Here is a 21,372-nt window from a genome sequence, read left to right as displayed (position 1 = left end):
TAATTAATTCAACAAAAAAGCTCTAACAATAAAGTCAAAAGAGACTTTGCTCGAAAAAGATCGATGTGCTCGAACTCAATTTCAGAAAATTTCGAGTAAATTTATCAAATGTGTGAGAGTATGCGTTGCTTGAACGCTCGGGTTGCTGGGAAAATATGCGAACAAAATCGAGAGCTTTATTGGCAGCTAATTACTATTTATTCGCCTTATATTTTTATACCCTGCGTGAAAAAATTTTTTAAAATTTGTAGAACTTTCTTAAAATATACACAATAAAAAACAAAAAAATTTATCAGACGAAATTTGAAAAAAAGAAAAGATAGGTTGAACTCGCCGGTCCGGACGACCAAACTGAAAACCCCTATCAAAAACCAGTGCCTATATTACAAAATAGCTCCTTCCGTTTGGCAAATACTAGATGATTTCTAAGACCTATACCACTTGCTGCTTCTAGATCTGACAGTTGTATCACTCCTAATAGCCGCACTAAAGCATGTGACGTCAAAAGACTTTCCCAGCCAGAATCCGTCATGTGTCTACAGTCCTGTCTTTTTAATGATATGACTTTGTTAGTCTAAGATTGTAAGACCTACACATGATCTGCGACATTTTACAGCTCTGCGCTTGGGTCTATGCCTTTCCCGCTTGGTCGATCATGTGCAACTCTCACCGTCTCTTAATCCGCCGAATATATTTGGGACGGAGCAAGCTACAAGCAATGTAGCCTTTTTGGCTAGCTTATCCGCTTTTTTATTAGGTGTATGCTTCTCACTATCCTGATTTCTTCTAGGCATTGCTTACACTCTAACATACTTTAATAATACTTTAACATGCTGTATTATTTGAGATTATTTCCTTAATTGCTGCGTGGCTGTCAATATAAAAGTTGACGCGGCTTCAGTTTAAGCTATTTTCGTCCAGTTTTTCTACTACTTTGTATTAGCCGTTTCCGCCTGAAGAACGCTTCAGTGATCGGACAGATTGTAGGACCCTACTCCTTCCATTACTTTGTAACCATCGGTGTACACGTGTATCGCGCCTCGTCTGCCATTTAAGAACCCTTACGCCAACCATTCACCTCTATTGTGGCTCTAGAAGCCTCTTCGCAAATACGGAATCAGGTAGTTTGAAAAAAATGTCCTGCTATTTTGCTGTTCGCTGCTGTATGTACGTATGTACATAATTACGTCACTATGCACTATCAGTGTTTTAAGAAATTGTTACTATTTGTATCGATATCTTATTAATTAGACAAGAAAAATTCACATAACAAAACATAAATAAAAAACTCAACATTCAAATGAAGCTCAAAATAGTTGATTTGTTTAAGTGATCGCGTCAAGACATTGTCGATTTAAAGACTGTGCTAAGGGAACTGAAGAAGTGGTTTGTTGTTGGTGTTAACTTAAACATAATAGCAATATGTCACAAGAGTTTAGTGTTTCTGAGGTGACACAGGGCAATGGTCGCAATGGAAAACCCGTGTGGATTATTTATAAAGACGGCGTGTACGATGTGACGAAATTCATAAAAGATGTACGTGAAGTTATTAATAAACAAATTTAAAGGCTGAAGATAAAATGTAGATTCATTAAGATTACTTTTATTACTTCGTGCAAGCTATTCAGAAAAAAAATATTCGAATAATGTAATAGTATTTAAGTGGCTCAAAAAAATCTAATTTTAAGCATCTTTGGACATGGCTAATGGCGTTGAATACGTTAAATAGGGTTTCCTAAAAATATTCGAATAACTCGATTGATCGAGTATTTTGATTTTTGTACGATTATTAATCGAATTTTACTATTCGAATAGTTGATTTATTTAGATTATTCGAACAATCGCAACCCAATGATTATTCGATTTTCAAAATCGAACTTCGTTTATGCATGAATTGTTAATAAAAAAAATACGTTCTTAAATATTGAAATCCTATAATGGTTTTTGACAAAAGCGGTCTCCCTAAGTAAAATTTTCCCAATTTTCCTATTCCGGGGGGGAAGACACATGGAAGCATAGAAAACTTTCGAGAGAATCCATATTTTTGTAATTACCCGGTAGGTACTCTGAAATAGCCCCCATTATATATTTTTGAAATTACCCCGGAAGAGCCCCGAAATAATCTCCAAAACCATCCCGAAATTACCCCGAAGTGATCTCTAAATGACCTCGGGGGAATCCTGATATAGTCCCGCAAGATCATCAGGAAATTGCCACAAATTGACCTCGAAATCGCGCAGGAATAACGACGAAATAATCCCCATATGATTCCAATAGTCCCTACAACCATACAAATATAACCCCGAATGGCTCCTAAACCATCACGAAATTAAAACCTTTTGGGAGTGACTGAAATTACCTCGGAAGGAACTGCCCTACCGCTCTGCTACAAAACGCATATCGCTCGTAGTTATTATTTTGCTATATGCTATGTGCGATCTAAGACAGGAAGAAGTTCATAGAACCGCCAGAGCAATACTATGACTTTTGATGCAATAACTCTATTCTATAATATATTTATATTCAGAGCCGGATCAGTAGCAGAGCTTTATTTTCGTTGCTACTGGTGCTTTGGAGTAGCAAATACAAACATCGATTTAAAATGAAAAATATTGATTTCTTATGCTTAAATTTTACCTCTTTATATTTTAACATTCGAATAATCGTTCAACAGTGATTAGAAAGCTGTAGCGTTAAACTCCGTTCCGTTATTTGGGAACATAAAGAAGTTTCAGAAGATTCTTCTACTATAAGTCCGAAACATAAAAGGCCCGTAACATACGATTTTTGATGCATCATCGTGTTATCAACGATAAGTAAATTGCATGTATTTCCATGGGTAGCGTCAAACAGCGTAGCGCCATCTGACATGGAATGGTAATAATCTCTCAACTTTTGTTGCAAGCAGTGAATGGGCAAGCCGAAATAAGTTTCAGCTGCTAAGTCTGAAGTTCTTTCATATTTACAAATGCAACATCTTGTGCGATTGTGACGATGTTCGCTTTTGCATCAAAATTCATAAACATGAGAAATGGGAGCGACAAACAACCGTACGTGTTCGGACCATTAGCAGGGATCAGCAATATTCTATCAATAAAGTTGCGCTTTAGCAATACTGCTGTTATTATTTGGTGGATCAAAAACAACCGGTGGATACTGACCGATTAATATTTGATTTTCAAGCAAAAGTTTTCGCTAATTATTATAGACAGGCATTCAGTGACATATTTAGTGAAAAACTATACAAACAATTGCCTCATTCTCATCCTCATTTCAGCATCCTGGCGGCGAGCAGTCAATATTCGAATATGCTGGTAAAGATGCAACAAAGGCTTTTAAAGAAATTGGACATTCCACTGATGCCATCAGGGAAATGAAATCATGCAAAGTTGGCATTGTTAAGCCAGAGGTAAGAAAATTTTCAAAAACAATTAATTGAAGGGTCTGTGTCAATTGGTAACAATTTATTTAAGTGAGGAATCTATTTACTATGGTCATAACTTTTGCAAAAGCAATCTGCAAGAACGTTAAATGTTGTTTACCTCATATCACAGTGGGCATACTAACTGGGCACTGCCTTCTGGCGTCACATGCTTATACGTTAGGCCGCGTCACTAACAGCAGATGTAGGAAGTGTGAGCTGCAGGAACAAACGGTTGAGCACGTTCTGTATTCATGTACTGCGCCCGCGAGGCCAACTCTCCAGATACCAGGGATGGCAGAGTTGACAGATCTCTAGGCAGTAATTAAGCTGGAACCTAGAAAACTTCTAGTATTTGCCAAGAGGACGGGGTTATTTAATAACATACGCTCTGGTATATAATTGGGAGTTTTCCGCTAGGTCGTCAAACAACTTCTGGTAACACTATGGACACATTCAGTCTATGTGAGGTCTTTATTTGACCGGCTCTTTCAACCTAACCTAATGGTAACGATTTTATAGCCTCTTACATAAGACGATATTTGCAAATGTATAACCTGATTTATTTCAGCTTCCATAATGGTTATTGTTCGCGTCATTTCCCTATAAATTTCTAATTAATGTATTTTGGGGAATATTATTAGTTTCGATCGTCACTTTGCTGCTAGTAAGTAAATGCGCAACAACAGCGAAAGCCGCGACACATAAGCAGTCTTTCATATAGATGAGTTTAACACAAACTCATGCATTATGAGTAGATTCCACGTATTTTTATGGAGAACGGTAGAATGAGCAACACTGGCGCCATCTCATATTGAAAAGTAGCCAACTCCCAAATTTTGTTGCAAGCAAATCATAAGAAGAAGAATTTGACATTTGCTTTGGCTAAGGGTGTTGGCACACTTTGCAAGTAAAATTATTTTTTCCACTGGTTGGTAAATTTTCTAACATTTTTCGCAATTAAAACTTGCACTATAACAATCGAATACGACACAAAATATGTTAGCAAGTATTTTTGTTGTATAGGGAGAATGTTTATAGCAGTGCTTCGTGAAATTTTGTATGTGAATGGGCAAGGCGAAATAAACTTCAATTGCCAAGTCTGATGTTACTTCATATTCACAAACGCAACATATTGGTTGATTGTGGCGATGTTATTGGAATGCATAAGCTTGTGTTTAAAGCATCTATATGAAAAATGTCATTGTGCTGCGGCCTCAAAGCAAGAAGCCACACATACATTTAAACAACAGTTAAAAGCGCAGAGAATATTTCTCACTCATGTAAACAGCAGCTAAAAGCGCGTTCACCGCAATAAAAAGAGCGCATATGACCTTTTATAAACTACAGATATACATACATACCTATTTGAAAAACAGAAACTAGAAATAAATAAGCAGCTATTCGACACGGTTCTTTCCGAAAAGTTTAGACTCTGGGAGAAATAGATGAACGAGGCAAACTGAGAGTATAAAAGCAGCCCTGAACAGAATATGCAGTATAATCAATAATTAGGCTAGGTGACGTAGGGATTAGAGATATACGCCGCCGATTTTGGTCGTTTTTCGCACACCGCCGCCGAATGTCAAAAATATCGGCGCGGCGGCGGCGTCCGGCACGTTACTATATTTTCTACTCGTTTAAGACTGTTTAGGCCATTTATTGTTCGAAAATTGGTCGGATATGGTGAAAAGTGGTATCAACGGATGCGCATCACTGCCAGTTATAAGAAACTAATTGCGAAATTTAATTATTTCTAACTGTTCAAAAGTTATTTAAATAAAATAATGAAAAAAAAATTGTAAGTTAAACGGTTTTATTGAAAACAATACTTACATTAAGTAATAATAATACTAAAAGCTAGAAAATAATTAGGTAGGTCCTAGGTACTAGTTATCACACTCCTCATCAATCTAGGGCGTTGATCAGACAATTAAATAAAAGCGTTGGGCGCGTGAAATTTCTAAAAATGTGAGGCCTAGCATAACCTGATTAAGGTTCAGTTGGCCTTATGACTATCAATACAAATTTTACGCGTCCAACGCTTTTATTTAATTGTCTGCTCAACGCCCTAGATTGATGAGGAGTGTGATGACTAGTACCTAGGACCTACCTAATTCTTTTGTAGCTTTTAGTATTATTATTACTTCATGTAAGTATTGTTTTCAATAAAACCGTTTAACTTAAAAATTTTTTTTTTTTTATTATTTTATTTTCAAGTTTTAGTTTTTATTTAATTGCCTATTATTTCTCAATCTATTTAGTTCATTTAGTGACTCATTATTACAAGGACTCTTTCCCGACAATTTAGTCTTCGAACTCCAAAGTATTTTGATGTCACTTCTACATGACTGTATGTAATATGTGTTCCAAATATGAGCCAAATCGGACCACAAATACAATTTTTTTGAATATCTCGATCCTTGCGCCACCTATCGGAGCTTTTTTATTTTATTATTGCATTGCCATCGGGTTCTGAACTATATTCAAAGTTTGAAGCTTGTAGCTTATCGGGAAGTTACTTAAATTTTAATTATAAAATTCGTGCCGGCCGGCCGGCCTGTCAAGTCAAGCTAAATTAAACCGTTTAAGAAATAGGCGCTTTCGATGTCAGCTTAACACGGACTTTGATTCACCCAATTCACCAAGTTATTAAAACAAAGCACTAAATGAAAAGTTGTATAATAAATTTATATGCTCACTTTGCATATTTTTTTCAAGGCGAACATGTTTTCAAATTGTCCTCAAGTTGTTAAAAAAGCAAATTACCCAAAAAGGTGCCGATATTTAAAAAAATTTACATTGCTATTGGCTGAAAGAATAAGCGAAATCTGTGATGCAAAGGACATATGTACGTATGAGAAGGGTTTGAAAAATCACTAGTGTTTACATTCATACATCTGTTGTTTCTTTGCGAAACTATACAATAGCGTCTGAAATGTTTATTTTGATTTTCACACTTCATCCTTCAACGCCCAAGTCTCCCGGTTTGACATTTCCTAAAGTTGGCTTCCCTATCCAAAACTAGTCCCTTGGAGTGAAGAACATTTATTATAGCCTATCAACCAAGTTAAAATATCACCTACACGTTACGGCTCCTTTTACAAATGTGAATACGTAGGCACATACATATATTTACCAGGTGAGGCTTTGTCCTTCGCAAGAACACTCAAAGTGGTGAAGCAAAAGCTTTCCCAAGACAGTCAAACTAATAACCGTGTGTGCTACTATCCTAACGTATTGAACAGACGAACTAGTCTGAAAACTGAAGCTACGCGGTCATCCATAATGAGCTCTTATATCATAAAGCCGGAAAACAACAGTTAACATCTTTCAACTTAAAATCGATCGACCTTCATCCTAAAATATCGTTTTGATTTAACGAAGGCTATTGAAATCGATGATGTGAACACAAACGTTGCCAACTTTGGTCTACATTTAAAAAAATTTATCCAGGGTCCTTGTAAAATTTTAATTATGTAGATGAGCCGAGGATTATACGATTTTCACCTATGAGTTACGCAAATTACATCCACTTAGACTGCTTATGATTTCGAGGGCGGCATCCTGAGCCGAATAGTCACTCTAACGTTTCAATGCATTTTTCTGGTGTAGCTCGGCAGCATAGCGCGACAAAAAACATCCCTTAGAAAGTATTCGGAGCTACACCTAGAACTTCTAGGAAAGTGACGTCGATGAAGGTATGAGTTCGAAGTCGCAGTCCTATAGCTTCTGTGCTGGCATATGGTGTGAGGGTCAGGAGGCGTGGTAGAGACTGGTGGTCGGGATTGCTACCGTTCGCACAACGGGAATTGTAGCTCTTAATCATCGCGAATTGTAGCTCGAAAAAACTGGATGCGCCCTGTGCTACGAGAGTCATGTGTGTTAATAAACCATTAATAGCAACCGTAAGTCGCCTTTGTGCGTGACCGCCAAGGAGCCACAAATGATTTAAAGTAATTGTGTTCTCGACGATTATTAGGAGTTAACCCCAGGTGAAACTACGCTTTGCACGAGATGTATAGACAAAAGTGTGACCATTTTATGTATCTCTATTTCTTTTCAGCAGACGCCGCAGTACCGCGGTTAGGTTCGAAGCCTCTCTGGAGTAACTGAACTAGGGACAATCCCTCCGCAAGGAGCTACTCCTGAAAATTTTTGAACGATCCGCGAGATTTTGAGGCCAAAACCCCGGATCTTTCCGAAATGCCCAAAACGTTGATTTCCTTAAATAAATACAAAAAAAACCTTCCTACATTTTTTTTAATAGAAAAATCAAGCTTTTTAAAGTAAGAACACCGGCGTACGCCGGCGCGTAACCCACGCCGCCGCCGCCGTCGCCGATAAAGTGATCGGCGTAAACCTCTAGTGGGGATCAAAATATTAAAAAAAAACGCGTTCAAGTCCCCGATAAGCTGGATACCATAAAATTAAATGCATGATTCAAAACATTTCTCAATTAAGCCAATATATATGCATCTCATGTCCGTGAGATTTTTGTTGGGTATCATTTATTTATGAAAGCTCCCCGTGAGCATGGCTTCAGGTATTGGTTATGTATTTGCTAATATCAGTCATGGACAGTAATTAAACTTTGCTTAAAGCAATGCAAGTCTGTGACAATACTATTTGATTTATATGTTTGCATTTATGTATGTACAACTCATGTCAATAGCAAAATTTCTTTGAATCATACACCGTTATCTTACAGATAACTAGGCAGTAGTCGATGTTTTGCTGTTTTTAGGGGAAAACATCGATGCATCTACCTTTTCAAAGGGACATTTTTTTAAGCTTTTTATTTTTCATAAAGGCAGAAATGTAATGACTAACGTAATTTTTCTTGAGTGTGATTGATTGATTCTTTTTAGCTATGAACTAACTATAAAGCTTCATGGAACAGTATTATAAATTAAAGAATAGGCACCCAGCTAAACGAAGAGTTAATTTGAAAGGAAAAAGATAGCTATTATACTGACTTATACAAATTTTCTATAATAGTGGGAAAGACGAAATTGAACCATCGAAGGTTCCTATACATACATAGGTATAAATCGAAACCAAAAAATTCAAATCATGAAGGAATAAAAAACGGCTGCTGAGCACCCTATTCACAGAATTGGGAGTTTAATTTCTGCATATCCACACACCCTTTTCCACGGAGTCACCATAGCCTACTACGCAGACGACTGCATAATAAAAGCAACAGACCATTTTCTATAATATAAATGGTTATATACCTTGTCCCTCCATATTTATACTCAGCTGAGCAGAGCTCACAGAGTATATTAACTTTGTTCGCATAACGGTAATCCGTAACGGCATAAACTAATCGAGATAGATATAGACTTCTATATATCAAAATAATCTGGGCGAAAAAAGAAATGCATTTAGCCATGTCCGTCCGTCCACTTTTAAAAGAAGGCAATTTAAAAGTTTTGCAAGCTGTAATTTGGCAGTCGTTGAAGATATCGTGATGAAATTTGGCAGGAACGTTACTCCTATTACTATATATGTAAAAAAAAAAAAAAAATTTAAGGCGCGATAACCTCCGAAGAGATCTAAGGCCGAGCTTCTCTTCCAATTTGCGTCGTGCTCCTCTTGATTTTTCCCTACAAATTGGCCGGACGGGACCTACATGTTTTATGCCGACTCCGAACGGCATCTGCAAGGCAGATGAGGTTTCACTGAGAGCTTTTCATGGCAGAAATACAATCGGAGCGCTTGCCAGACACTGCCGAGGGGCGACCCCGCTTAGAAAAATTTTCTTCTACTATATATGTGCTAAGTAAAAATTAGCAAAATCGGATAACGAACGAAAAAAACTTTTTTTAAGTCAAATTTTAACAAAAAATTTAATATCTTTACAGTATATAAGTAAATTATGTCAACATTCAACTCCAGTAATGATATGGTGCAACAAAATACAAAAAAAAAAGAAAATTTCAAAATGGGCGTGGCTCCGCTCTTTTTCATTTAATTCGTCTAGAATACTTTTAAAGTCATAAGTCGAACAAAAATTTACCAATCCTTGTGAAATTTGGTAAGGACATAGATTCTATGACGATAACTGTTTTCTATGAAAATATGCGAAATCGGTTGAAGCCACGCTCAGTTTTTCTACACAGTCGACCGTCTGTCCTTCCGCTCGGCCTGTAACACGATAACTTGAGCAAAAATCGATATATTTGTACTAAACTTAGTTCACGTACTTATCTGGACTCACTTTATCTTGGTATTAAAAATGGCCGAAATCAGACTATGACCACGCCCACTTTTTCGATATCGAAAATTACGAAAAGTGGAAAAAATACCATAATTCTATACGAAGTATGTAAAAAGGGATGAAACATGGTGATTGGATTGGTTTATTGACGCAAAATATAACTTTAGAAAAAACTTTGTAAGAAGGGTGTGACACCTACCATATTAAGTAGGAACCTTGGCAGGAATACTGTTCGTGGTATTACATACATAAATAAATTAGCGGTACCCGACCGATGATCTTCTGGGTCAACCTGGCCCACATTTTGATCGATATCTCGAAAACGCCTTCACATATACATCTAAGGGACACTCCCTTTTAAAACCCTCATTAATACCTTTAATTTGATACCCATATCGTAGACACATTCTAGAGTCACCCCTGGTCCACCTTTATGGCGATATCCCGAAATGGCGTGCACCTATAGAACTAAGGCGCACTCCCTTTTAAAATACCCACTAACAGCTTTCATTTGATACCCATATCGTACAAACACATTCCAGGGTTACCCTAGGTTCATATTCCTACATGATGATTTTCCCTTATTTTGTCTCCAAAGTTCTCAGCTGAGTATGTAATTTTCGGTTGCACCCGAACTTAGCCTTCCTTACTGGTTTTATCTAACTTTATTTGTTACGACGTCGATAGCATTACGTGTAAAATTAAGTACAAAAGAAACTTCACGGAAAAAAGACAGGTAGATCCTGCCGGAAGAAATCGGTAGCGATTACCGGCAAAAGGGAAAGGTAGCACGGCAAAAAAAAATTTAAGTTATCATTGCTCATTCATGCGTCAGCCCTTACCGTCCGAAGGCTCATCCTTATATGTTTTTTTTTTTTTTGTACATACTTCTTCCTAGCACGTGTAAGGCTGCTGCCCTAAATGGAAGGAATTGGTATCTAACCACGCCTACTTTTTATACATCAACTATTTCCCATAAATAAAATTCTTCGATATTTCAATACCTAATTTAGCACGAAGATGGTCTGCGCAGAGCTTCCAGAATATAAGCATCTGGGCAGCTCCTACTTATTTTAAAAAAAGATGTGCGTGATAAAGCTTAATTACGTTTCCGAAACCTTCGATAAAAGCTTTTCATCAAATTTCGGTAGCGATATCACAAGAACGATTAAAAATAAAGCGATTAAGTTTGGTATGGATCTTTGGTGTCCAAAGGAGAATTTTCCTGGGTAAAAGTCACAAAAATCGGTTGATGACTACGCCCACTTTCTTATATGTGTGCCCCTGTACGTATTTACAATTTTTGTATATGCTAAAAACATCTGAGGATGTGCCCTCAGACGAATAGGCTGAGTGATGGCTGGGTAAGCATTACTAACTTTTAATTTTCTTTCGGTAGAAGCTAACGGTCTTTCATAGAGCCGAATTCATTCCAAAAACAGTCCAAAATTATGGAACATAATTTCAAAGAATTTCAATAATTATTTCCAAGCATACAAGAAAAGATCCCGAAACTTTCCGAAAGCAGTCCGCGGAAGAGAGGGGAGGCTTAGATAACAAATACTATTGGTCTAGCTCGATTAAATTCAAATTTTAGGAAAAAATTATAAAGGTATTAAAATCAAAAAAGGCAAAATAAAAATTCATATTTTTAATAAAAACATGTCAAACATGTAATTCTTGATTTCATTTACAGATAGGACCAAGCAGACAAAATAGGCAAATGCCTCATAATCCTAACCCTGGTTATTACTCAGCTTGCGCTGCTTTTATACTCTCGGTTTCCTCATTCACCCATTTCTCCTAAGGTCTAGTAATTTCGCGGACAGTTGTAGCTCATGCTTGGTTAGTTACCAGCTGTATACAAGTATATCTGTAGTCCACGCCTCTCCCATAGCCATATGCGTGTGTATGTGTGAATAACTACTTCGGCTGATGACTACATATTTGTGTGTGAGATATCGCTTCGTCGCCTTCTACATAAGAGTGGCTGCTTTATTGTTGTTGTGCATTTATTTAGTAGCAGCTTAGTGATGCTAATATTCGTCACAATATTTTAGCACAAATTCGTACAAAGTAGTGTTTTTTTTTAAGAAACAATTTACTTTAACTGTTAAGATGCATTCCCATTAATTTAACAACTAAAAAAACTCCTAAGAAATAGCAAAGAAAACTCCCTTTCAATCACATTCATAATACCTACTTCTCTCCATTAACCGGTTTTCTCTTTTTCGAACATTGTTCAATATAGAAGGAAAGGGAAAAGTAAAAAAACTCACAACGATTTTTTATTTAGAATACAAGGAAAGGGAGAAGGGAAAACTCGCAAGGAATTTTTGGTTAGAATTGGACTGAATATCTTTTAGTAAAATATTCACTTGGCGGCTTACGGGCGCTGATCGAAATAGAATTCATACAGCTATTAATTTTTAAACTACTTCAGTATTAAAAATATAATCTGTCTTAAATATGTTTTTGAGAATGGATTATTTTTAAGAATTAAAAAAAAAAATGTTTTCTTTCTATTTTTCTTACAGCCCATGCAACCTGTCACACGCCAGCCCACAATCGCGAATAAGAGCATAAATGGTAAACAGCCGCCGGAAAACAGGAGTTATATAGAAAAGAAAGAAAAAACAATTTGCTTTTGCTGCTGAATTAATAATTTTAAAACATTTTCCTATCTGTGATGCCGAAGCCATTCTCAAACATTTCCCGTTACAAACAAGAGCATTCTATAATACAAAAGCAGGATTTATTATTTAAAAAACGATCTGATACATTTCCATAAGAGAGACGGACACGATAATCCAAAGAAAAATAATCGATACTGTACTCATCCCAACTACACAACTAACTAACACAACAAATACCGCAAAGTCTACACAAACTATCGAAACCATTTTGATGACAAAGGAGGCGGATAGCCATCGAAAAGACATACGGAAGATAGAGAAAATAAAGCTGTTAGAAGGATAAATAACAGAGGGCACACGACAAAAACTGCCTAAAAATCGAGAAATCTGCAGAAAAAACCAAATTTGAATTCAAAATTTTTGGAAACACAAATTTCAATTTTTAAGAACGAAAATTATATCGTAATAAATGCGAAACCGATTGCAAGTAGAAAGTTTGCAGTAATGTCCTCATTGAAGTGGGAAAGCGCGAGAAGCGTATAATTCTGAGGTGCCCCAGAGAGCTTCGTAGAGCATGGAAAACAAATCGGCCTTCGGCTACAACATGTGTGAACGCAGCGATTGAGATTCAGCAAAGCGAGTAGTGAATTAGTTTTCGCTTTTTCAAGCAGCAAACATCTCATCCGTAAATCCTATGCGCAAACTTTCTTCGTCATTCTCCTTATGCGCACATACTACGAAAATTTGCGCGTTTGTATTCGAAGCTCTGCTGGCGTTGTGTAGCTTTGGTCTAGTCAAGCACCCCGTCTTTGGAATTGCGGACACCCAAGCGTGACTTTTCTGAACTGATGTTAACACTTAGCTCGATGCGTTTTAGAAATGGTTAGGTTAAGCAATAACTGCGATTTTAACAGCATTTCAAGCCCAGAAAGTGTTGGAGAACATTGATCGACTTCACCTATTCACACTTCAGTTTGAGATATCGATATAACTTATTTTACCACGATCTCAAAAAGCTAAATATCTAACACAATACATTTAAATACTTGTTTTGGAAAATTAGTCTTGAAAATTTGGGGTTTCAAGCTTGCAGAGTAAATTTGCGCTAAACCCACGTTGTCAACAATCGGAAGTGTGTTGGATACGCAAAATGAGGACTTGGCAACTTATGGATTGAAAAAGCTGAGAAAGGTCTTTTTAAGACCGATGTTGCCACCTAGCTCGATGCTTTTTTAGAAATGGCTAAACGGATTAATTACTCGATTCCGAGATAGAGATAGAAGTTTGCGTTTTAAAGTTTTCACAGTAAACCTGCGCTCAAACCACACTATTCACAATCTGAAGCAGTAGCTATTGGTATAGGAAAGTTTTCAGCCAGACGGTGATTTGAATAATATCTTTTGCAGCTACAACAGATTTGTTCAACCAACACTCTACAATATCCGAAATTACTTATATTATATAGTATCTTACCGCAAGCCGTATCTCTAATTAGCGGGCATACTTTAATGCAAGAAAGTGATCGTCGTTACTTCAACTATCGCCCTGCATATATCGAGTGGCCAAAAATACTACACTAAGTATCAAAACCAATTGTAAAAGATAAAGGAGGTGGCATTAAATCGTACCAAACTCAGAACTACTGCAATCTGAAGGTGCAGTTGGGCACACAACATGAGATCCTGGCATAATGCAAAAGATTTGGAGTAGCTTTCTCCTTAGTGTAGGAAAGTGTAGGTGTAAAAACTACAACTGTCTAGCCATTCCACATAACTTAAGGATTGAAAAAATTGAGATATGACTTTATTCCGATGTTGTCACTTAGCTTGATGCTTTTTTAAAAATAGCTAAATGGATTATTAACTCGATTCATACATGGAAATAGATGGCAGTTACAGTTCCTTTGGGGTCAAAGAGAGCGGGTGTTCTGAAAAGCATCAGCCAACTTCCCCCAACAAAATGTAACGCAGAATAGGATTGCTTGATATATAATTGCTTGACATATAATTGCTTGCAAATACTTTAGCTTGAAATACCGACTGAATAGTACAAAAAGTCTAAATTTCTAACAAATTATATTATATAGTATCTTACCGCAAGCCGTATCTCTAATTAGCGGGCATACTTTAATGCAAGAAAGTGATCGTCGTTACTTCAACTATCGCCCTGCATATATCGAGTGGCCAAAAATACTACACTAAGTATCAAAACCAATTGTAAAAGATAAAGGAGGTGGCATTAAATCGTACCAAACTCAGAACTACTGCAATCTGAAGGTGCAGTTGGGCACACAACATGAGATCCTGGCATAATGCAAAAGATTTGGAGTAGCTTTCTCCTTAGTGTAGGAAAGTGTAGGTGTAAAAACTACAACTGTCTAGCCATTCCACATAACTTAAGGATTGAAAAAATTGAGATATGACTCTTTATTCCGATGTTGTCACTTAGCTTGATGCTTTTTTAAAAATAGCTAAATGGATTATTAACTCGATTCATACATGGAAATAGATGGCAGTTACAGTTCCTTTGGGGTCAAAGAGAGCGGGTGTTCTGAAAAGCATCAGCCAACTTCCCCCAACAAAATGTAACGCAGAATAGGATTGCTTGATATATAATTGCTTGACATATAATTGCTTGCAAATACTTTAGCTTGAAATACCGACTGAATAGTACAAAAAGTCTAAATTTCTAACAAATTATTAATGGATGACCACATCTCAGTCAGAGCAAAATTGTTTTAGGCCCACGAGCAATCCTAAGCAAAATTAAAAGGCGATATGAAATAGACCTAGTTTTTTTGCGGCTACAACCGAAATTGGATACCCGAGACCTAAAAGTATCCTTACAAAGCTATGGTGCATCAAGTATCGATCTTGAATTCGATTAATATTGCTATTATAGAGTATCGTATCGGAAATCGTGTCCTTAATGAGATTCGTACTAACTTACAGAAATGCATTTCGAAATGTTAAAATAAGTAACATATATTAAAAGTAAATTATATTAAAAAAGGAAAAAATTGTTCTTTATTTACTTCACTTAAATGTGTATGTATATTATGAAATATTGATTTTGAATTCGTTATGTACACATTACCGTAAAAAAATATATAACGCTACTGCGCTATAGTTATATATTAAATTATAGCTATGTAGAAAGTGTAAAAAGATGCTATTAAATGCATATTAAAATAAATTTTTGCTTTGCTATAGTGCCTTGTATTCTTTTTCTTGCTTTTTCTTTGTTTTTCTATTAAAAATGAGCTAATAATTCCCTAAATAACTTTGCTCAATTTATGTTGACTTAAAATATAAGATCTGGATTAACCACCTTTTTAGTATATATCCTTATGTTTAGACTTGCCATCCTCACTTTCTTCGTCTGTGCTGTCGTTTTTTTCTTGCAATACCGAGCACGCTTCATCGAAGGCCTCCATTGAAAAGTTAGAAGTAATAGCTGCACTATGACGTAAATAATGATAGAATCGCGTTGAACGTCTCTCCTGCATTGCACGTTGTTTTTCGCTACGACAGATGGCGCGCAGTGCTGGCTCAACATCCAAAGCCCGCTTTCGTTGACTCCGTGAACTCATTATATTGCTGCTGTTCATGTAGTCACATAAGGTTGGTCTGATGAAAGAAAATGTTTTTGTGTTTAATATTTGGAATGCTTTTTTGTTCGTCTACTAGATTATTATTATTTTTGATTGCATTAAAAGTTCACTATAATGTATTTTCACGGGCGAATATCGAAAAAATCGGTCAGCAAAGCATAAATAAATTTATTAAAATTCCTCGGAAAAACAAAAAAAAATAATAATAATACATACAGCACAAGCTCCTAGCAAAATAAGTATTTGTAACACATTAATGTAGGTATGTATGTACATATAGTAATCTGATCTCTTACAACTTAAAAAAATATGACTACAAATTCTCACTTACCGTTCGACGGGTGTATTAAAGAGATTGTATGGACATACTTTTGAAGCCAAATTAACACTTATCGCCTGCTCCACTATTTCATGCGCAACACTTTCTGAAAGATTTGGTAGTAAACGATCAATGCCTAAATCGGCACCTCCACCTAAAATTCCACTCGCACTAAAAGTATTACTATTGCCCTCTGACATATCAGCATTATGTGTACCTAACAAGGCAGCTATGGAAATATTATCGTAGAAATCGCATAACACATCAAGTGGTGATTTAGCTGCTGCTTGTTGTTCAACATTATCCGTACTTGCTGAATTGTTAAGCCATGTTTTTTTATGTGTACGTGTTTTACGTTTTGGAGTGCTCTTTTTCACTCCAGTGCTGCCGTTATCATTAAGTTTAACATAATCCTGATTTGTGGCTTGAACTAGTTCTACGTTGTGTAAACGTTGTGAGCATTCAAATATGTCGGCTAAATTAACGCGTAGCAAACCGAAATCCACAGGGAAAGGTATACGCCATTTTTCATTTTGATTGCCAGTAAAAAATTCGAATAACGAACCATGTACATAAACATTGAAATTAGTACTTTTTATACCATCGTTGTCATTTATATTGATACATTCTGCGCCGAGTTGTTCATCCGGCTCCTGGGGCTGTTGTATGTTATTTTGTTCAAGCGTTGTACTACATTTTGCGGGTGATGCAAAATACCCTAATTCACGTTTTGCACTGCAATCACTCTTTTGTGGAGTGCGCTGCCTCGGTTCCTTTGTGCAATTTTTTTCTATTCTTAGCTTATGACGATCGCCGCCACTCTGTATGAAGAATTGCAATTCTAATAGCGTACGACGTAAATCTTTTCCATTAAATAAATACAATGACACTAAATCATCTAAATTGATTGGACAATTTTCGATTAAAGAGAGCACAGCCATAAAACGTGAAATATTCAGCGCATTTGGTGGCGTAAAGTATATTGTATTCTGATTCATGAGACGCTGCAAATGTGGACAGTTGGGATTTGTTGCCATTACAATCACTGGACGTTTCGAGCTAGCTGCCAGTGTGTAAATAGCATCTGTAAAGCCGCAATCCAGTTGATCGAAAACCACATCCGCATCCTCAATAAGTATGAGGCATTTACGAGTATTTTGACTCGCATCCGCATTAGAATTGCTGCTTGTATCAGCATCCAAATAGCTTTGGGAATTTTGTTTCTTCAACATCTTGCCATTGAGCGACATCCGTAGCAAATTTTTCTGTGCCTTGCTGGTACTTTGAATAGGTGTCGAGTCCTTGCGAATTTGATGAGATTGCGTTGCTTCCTAGAATTCAAGGCATACAAATTTATTACATAAATAAGCAATTTTTTGTAGATTGCTATTACTCACCTGCAATTCTTGTATCAAACGTTTGCCCGTACGCTTCATACCAGCATTTATTTCCAACACATTAAAATTCATATCATTTGCTAAGGCGTAAACAGCATTCGTTTTACCACTTGATACCGGACCAAGTAGCACCACAGAATTACCTGTGACATTACACAAACTTGAATTGGAATCATTAGATGCATCAAATGAATCATCCATTGTTTGGGAATTGCGCGCACTACTAGTATTGCTACCATTGGCCCATACCGCGAGGAAATCGCGTAATTGGGTTACCGGCACAAGATTAACAAGTACTTGATCCACTAACATTGGTTTATATTTCTCTGTAAATAAGAGTTCACCATTCGGTGCAGTTGCTGGTGGTTTGACATCATCTTGCTCGGTGGTAGCATTTATTTCTGCATTATTGCGAGTACGTTGCGTACGACGCGTTACCACCAACGATTCGCTTACTTGTTCCATATCTTGTGCTGCATCTAGAGCACTAAAAAAACGATATTTTTCACGCATTTGGTTATAACACTTAAATGTCGGGAAACGGTCGAATTCCGTCTTCCAGCTTTTTATTATCGTACGTTTATTTTCAATTGTTGGTAATTGATGTATAGAGAGCCATTGAGTTTTGCTGTTAATACATTGATTAACATTTTCATTTGTTTTCATTTTTGGAATGCAGCTCGTACTGTTATTACGAGATTTACGTCTGCTTCCTTTTGTGTTTTTCAGTATTTTTGAATCAATTGAATGATTAAAAGAAAAATCATACTCACACGGCTTCAATTTCGTATTGAAATCTTGTTTACTTTGTAAAAATACTTTCTCATCAACATCAAATTGTTGAATGTGGCAAACACGTGGAAAATAATCAAGCTCCTCATCATAAGTTTGTTCATACTGCTTTTGTTTCTCCATTTCCAAACGCATTTTTTCTGGTACTCCTGACATAAGAAAATCCTGACGCGCTTTTAATGCTACCGGATCTGGGCTAGGTTTCGGCATTGCACGCACAAACACTGGCGCCAATTTCTTTGGCACTTTCTCCGGTGATGACATATTGCTATCGTCTAATTGTATTATTTCTTCTACGTAAGCAGTTTCACGCATTCTAGTAGTTTTGTTACCAACTCGATTTGTATTTTCCAATTTTGTGGGACTTACTTCTAAATCATAGTCATAACGTGCCTTTCCGGCACATGAACGTTTTGGCCGTCCACTTGGTGTTTGATCAGCTTCAAGTGCTTCCTGATGTGTTACTTCCTCGTGCGTTTTCTCTCCTACATTTTGCTTTGTCAGTGAGTCAGTAGTTGCAGGCGTTTCTTCAATGTTGGTTTTTGTCGAACGTCGTGGTAGACGCATTTTCGGTGTTTCTGTACAATTGCTGACGTTGCTTTTTGCTGATAGTGCTTTGGTATTTTTATTAGTGTCGATTTCTGCTTTGCTTTTTACAGATTTAATTTGATCTTTGCATTTTTCTGCTATTGCTTTGAATGTTTTTGGTGTCTCAATTTCGATGTGATCTTCATTTTTAGCCAGTAACGCGTTTTCCGTCGACGAATCTTTCCGTGGAAAGTAACCAAAGAGGCTATCACGTTTTTTGATCGGTGAATTAAGTTTTGCTAGAAATGCTTCCGTTTCTGGGTCTATTTTCACAATCTCATCAACGTCGTTATTTGAATCAACTGACTCTAGACGTAACATTGTTCGTTTCTTTCGTTTTGGCTTTTCTACATTTTGCTTAATAGAATTAGTAGCGTTAGCTTTTTTCTTGTCCCTCTTTCGTTCACTAGTTGTTCGGCTGATGGGAGTGTCATCCTGTTTGGGTGATGCAGGATGCACAAGCATTTGCTTAAAACTTTAACCAATAGAAATAAGAATTATTGATTGTTAAAAATTTGTTTGTACAAAAGGACTAAATAAATATATAAATCTATATGCAGCAAAAGACCGTCAACATCGATAACACCCCACAAAACCTTCGGGGAGTATCTTTATCGCTACAACAACCACTTGTTCTTGTTGTTGTAGCGATTAATACAGTCATCAAGTGTTCGGGAAGTGCTCGCGATGTCGACGTTCCTTTTCCCGACATAGATCCAACAGGTTTCGATAACAATCACCATTAAGGTAATCGCCTGACTTCAAGACCATCCTCTAACGGGAATCCAAGGAAACTTGCAGTTTCAACAGGGTCGCCCAGAGTGAGAGGGGTGTTAAAGGCGTTGGTAGCACAACGCATTAAAGAGATAGTTTATTACTCTTACCGTTTTGCGCGATTTTCCAGTTGATTCTCCACAAATGCGGCCCGTGTTTCTTCATCTAATTTGCGTTTACTCGCCCCCTTTTTGTCTGCCCATTCTTGCAACATTAATTTTCTTTTAATATTTATAGTAGATTCTTGCCCAGTTGTAGGTGAAGTTTCCTTTCCTGGTGTATTGGAACCAATCGTTTTGTTTCTGGCATTCATCATGACCTCAAAAGCATTCATGGGTTTTGTCGAATTTGTCGTTGCTAAAGTTTCAGTGCAACTAATTTTATTGTAAACAGGCGCTCCCTTTATATCAGCATTGTTTTTTTCATTTTCTTCCAGTTCCGCATTTTTCTTTGGTGTCATTTGAAAGTGACGCAGGATATCACCATTTGCAGTGGCATTATTCAAGGCACTCTTACTTTCTAAAGATTTGCTTTTGCGTCCATTTCGACTGCAACCTTCCTGCCCATTTTCCTGCACATACTTTTCTTGCAATGGTTGAGTTTTTAAACGCTTACCATGCGTTTTAGTGGCGTCTCTACATTTGCTTACGTGCAATGTGGGGCTTTCATTTAGTTGTAAATTACTTGTTTGTTCTTCATCTAGAGCCTCGGCCTTTTCTAACTCTGCGGTGGCCACGGCAACTGCTACGGCTTCCATTTGTGCCAGTTTTTTTTGCTCCCTTTTCTTTTTGTGCTTTTGTCGATGTTTCTTTTTAACAGAATTTAACACTTCTTCCATATTTTGTAATATTAATTTGGAGTAGGGACGTGGTGCCTTAACAATGAATTTACGAACATCACCAGTGCAATTATTGTCAACTGAATTGATATCCACATTTTGTTCTCGATCTTCGTTTCCTAATTCAGTGCCATTATTTTCTGCCACGTTCTTCAGATCCCTTTCTTCATTTATAAAATTTGTGTTTAAATCAGGCATTTTAGTAATATACTTAATTTTACGAAAAACTATGCAAATACTTTCTCTAAGCTTATAGCTTAATAATTGATTAAAAAGCAGCTAGCGTATTTCTTTGGAAAAATTAGATTTCTCACCACTAAAAAAGTTTATGCAATCAGTTGTTCATACAAAAATTCGTGTGATGTTACAAACCGAGAGGGGATCAAACGTGGTGCTGCGTATCAGCGGTACTTAATATAAATATTTTTCACAATTTTATAGTTTCAAAAACATTTGTTAATCGAAATTTTGCATGAATAATTAAAATTTACACTTCTTTTTGTCAATACGTTGGCAGGCAGCAAATGTCAAATTGCGGATATTGGCGCGTTTTCTTAAATACTGAATGTACCCAACAAAAAGCAATGCCATATATTTGAAAAACATCTGGATACAAGAGCCATCATCCGGTAGCAAAGAGCCTCAGCCAGATAAATAATTTTGCATGTAAATGCAACTACAAAGATTTGAGCCAGATAAATCCAGATAGAAGTCTGGTTCGATATGTGAGCCAGATAATTTGGGTAGTAGTGCAGTTTAGGGGCCCCA

General features: G+C 36.7%; 2 protein-coding genes across 6 annotated transcripts in view; one reads left to right on the top strand and one right to left on the bottom strand.

Moving 5' to 3' along the window:
* LOC137253223 (cytochrome b5) overlaps window positions 1-15,504 on the top strand; it is a 33,028-nt gene extending 17,524 nt beyond the window's left edge. Inside the window, exons 3-4 of one of the 3 annotated variants that reach the window (XM_067789786.1) lie at window positions 3,278-3,409; window positions 12,185-15,504. In XM_067789786.1, the coding sequence (XP_067645887.1) occupies window positions 3,278-3,409; window positions 12,185-12,304 (252 nt within the window). In that variant the 3' untranslated portion in view covers window positions 12,305-15,504. Of the gene's footprint in view, window positions 1-3,277; window positions 3,410-12,184 lie in introns of those variants that run through there. The other 2 variants (XR_010953750.1, XR_010953749.1) reach the window with 2 other exon arrangements.
* Window positions 15,303-21,143, bottom strand: elg1 (enhanced level of genomic instability 1). Of its 3 annotated transcripts, none has more exons than XM_067789783.1 (5): window positions 20,919-21,143; window positions 19,877-20,768; window positions 17,613-19,467; window positions 16,228-17,546; window positions 15,303-15,912 (listed from the first exon to the last, which is right to left on the bottom strand). In XM_067789783.1, exons 2-5 carry the CDS (start codon window positions 20,602-20,604, stop codon window positions 15,618-15,620), a joined length of 4,197 nt encoding a protein of 1,398 aa, XP_067645884.1. In that variant the 5' UTR covers window positions 20,605-20,768; window positions 20,919-21,143; the 3' UTR covers window positions 15,303-15,617. The 3 variants fall into 3 exon arrangements, with proteins under 3 accessions (XP_067645884.1, XP_067645882.1, XP_067645885.1); XM_067789781.1 differs by having other exon boundaries at window positions 19,877-20,920; window positions 20,977-21,143; XM_067789784.1 differs by having other exon boundaries at window positions 20,977-21,143.
* Window positions 21,144-21,372: the final 229 nt, after the last annotated feature.

Source organism: Eurosta solidaginis, chromosome 5, assembly GCF_040869045.1.
Source record: "Eurosta solidaginis isolate ZX-2024a chromosome 5, ASM4086904v1, whole genome shotgun sequence".
In the NCBI taxonomy this organism is placed as follows: Eukaryota; Metazoa; Arthropoda; class Insecta; order Diptera; family Tephritidae; genus Eurosta; species Eurosta solidaginis.
The sequence above is the reverse complement of the archived record's forward strand: the minus strand, read 5'-3'. Positions and strand labels throughout refer to the sequence as shown.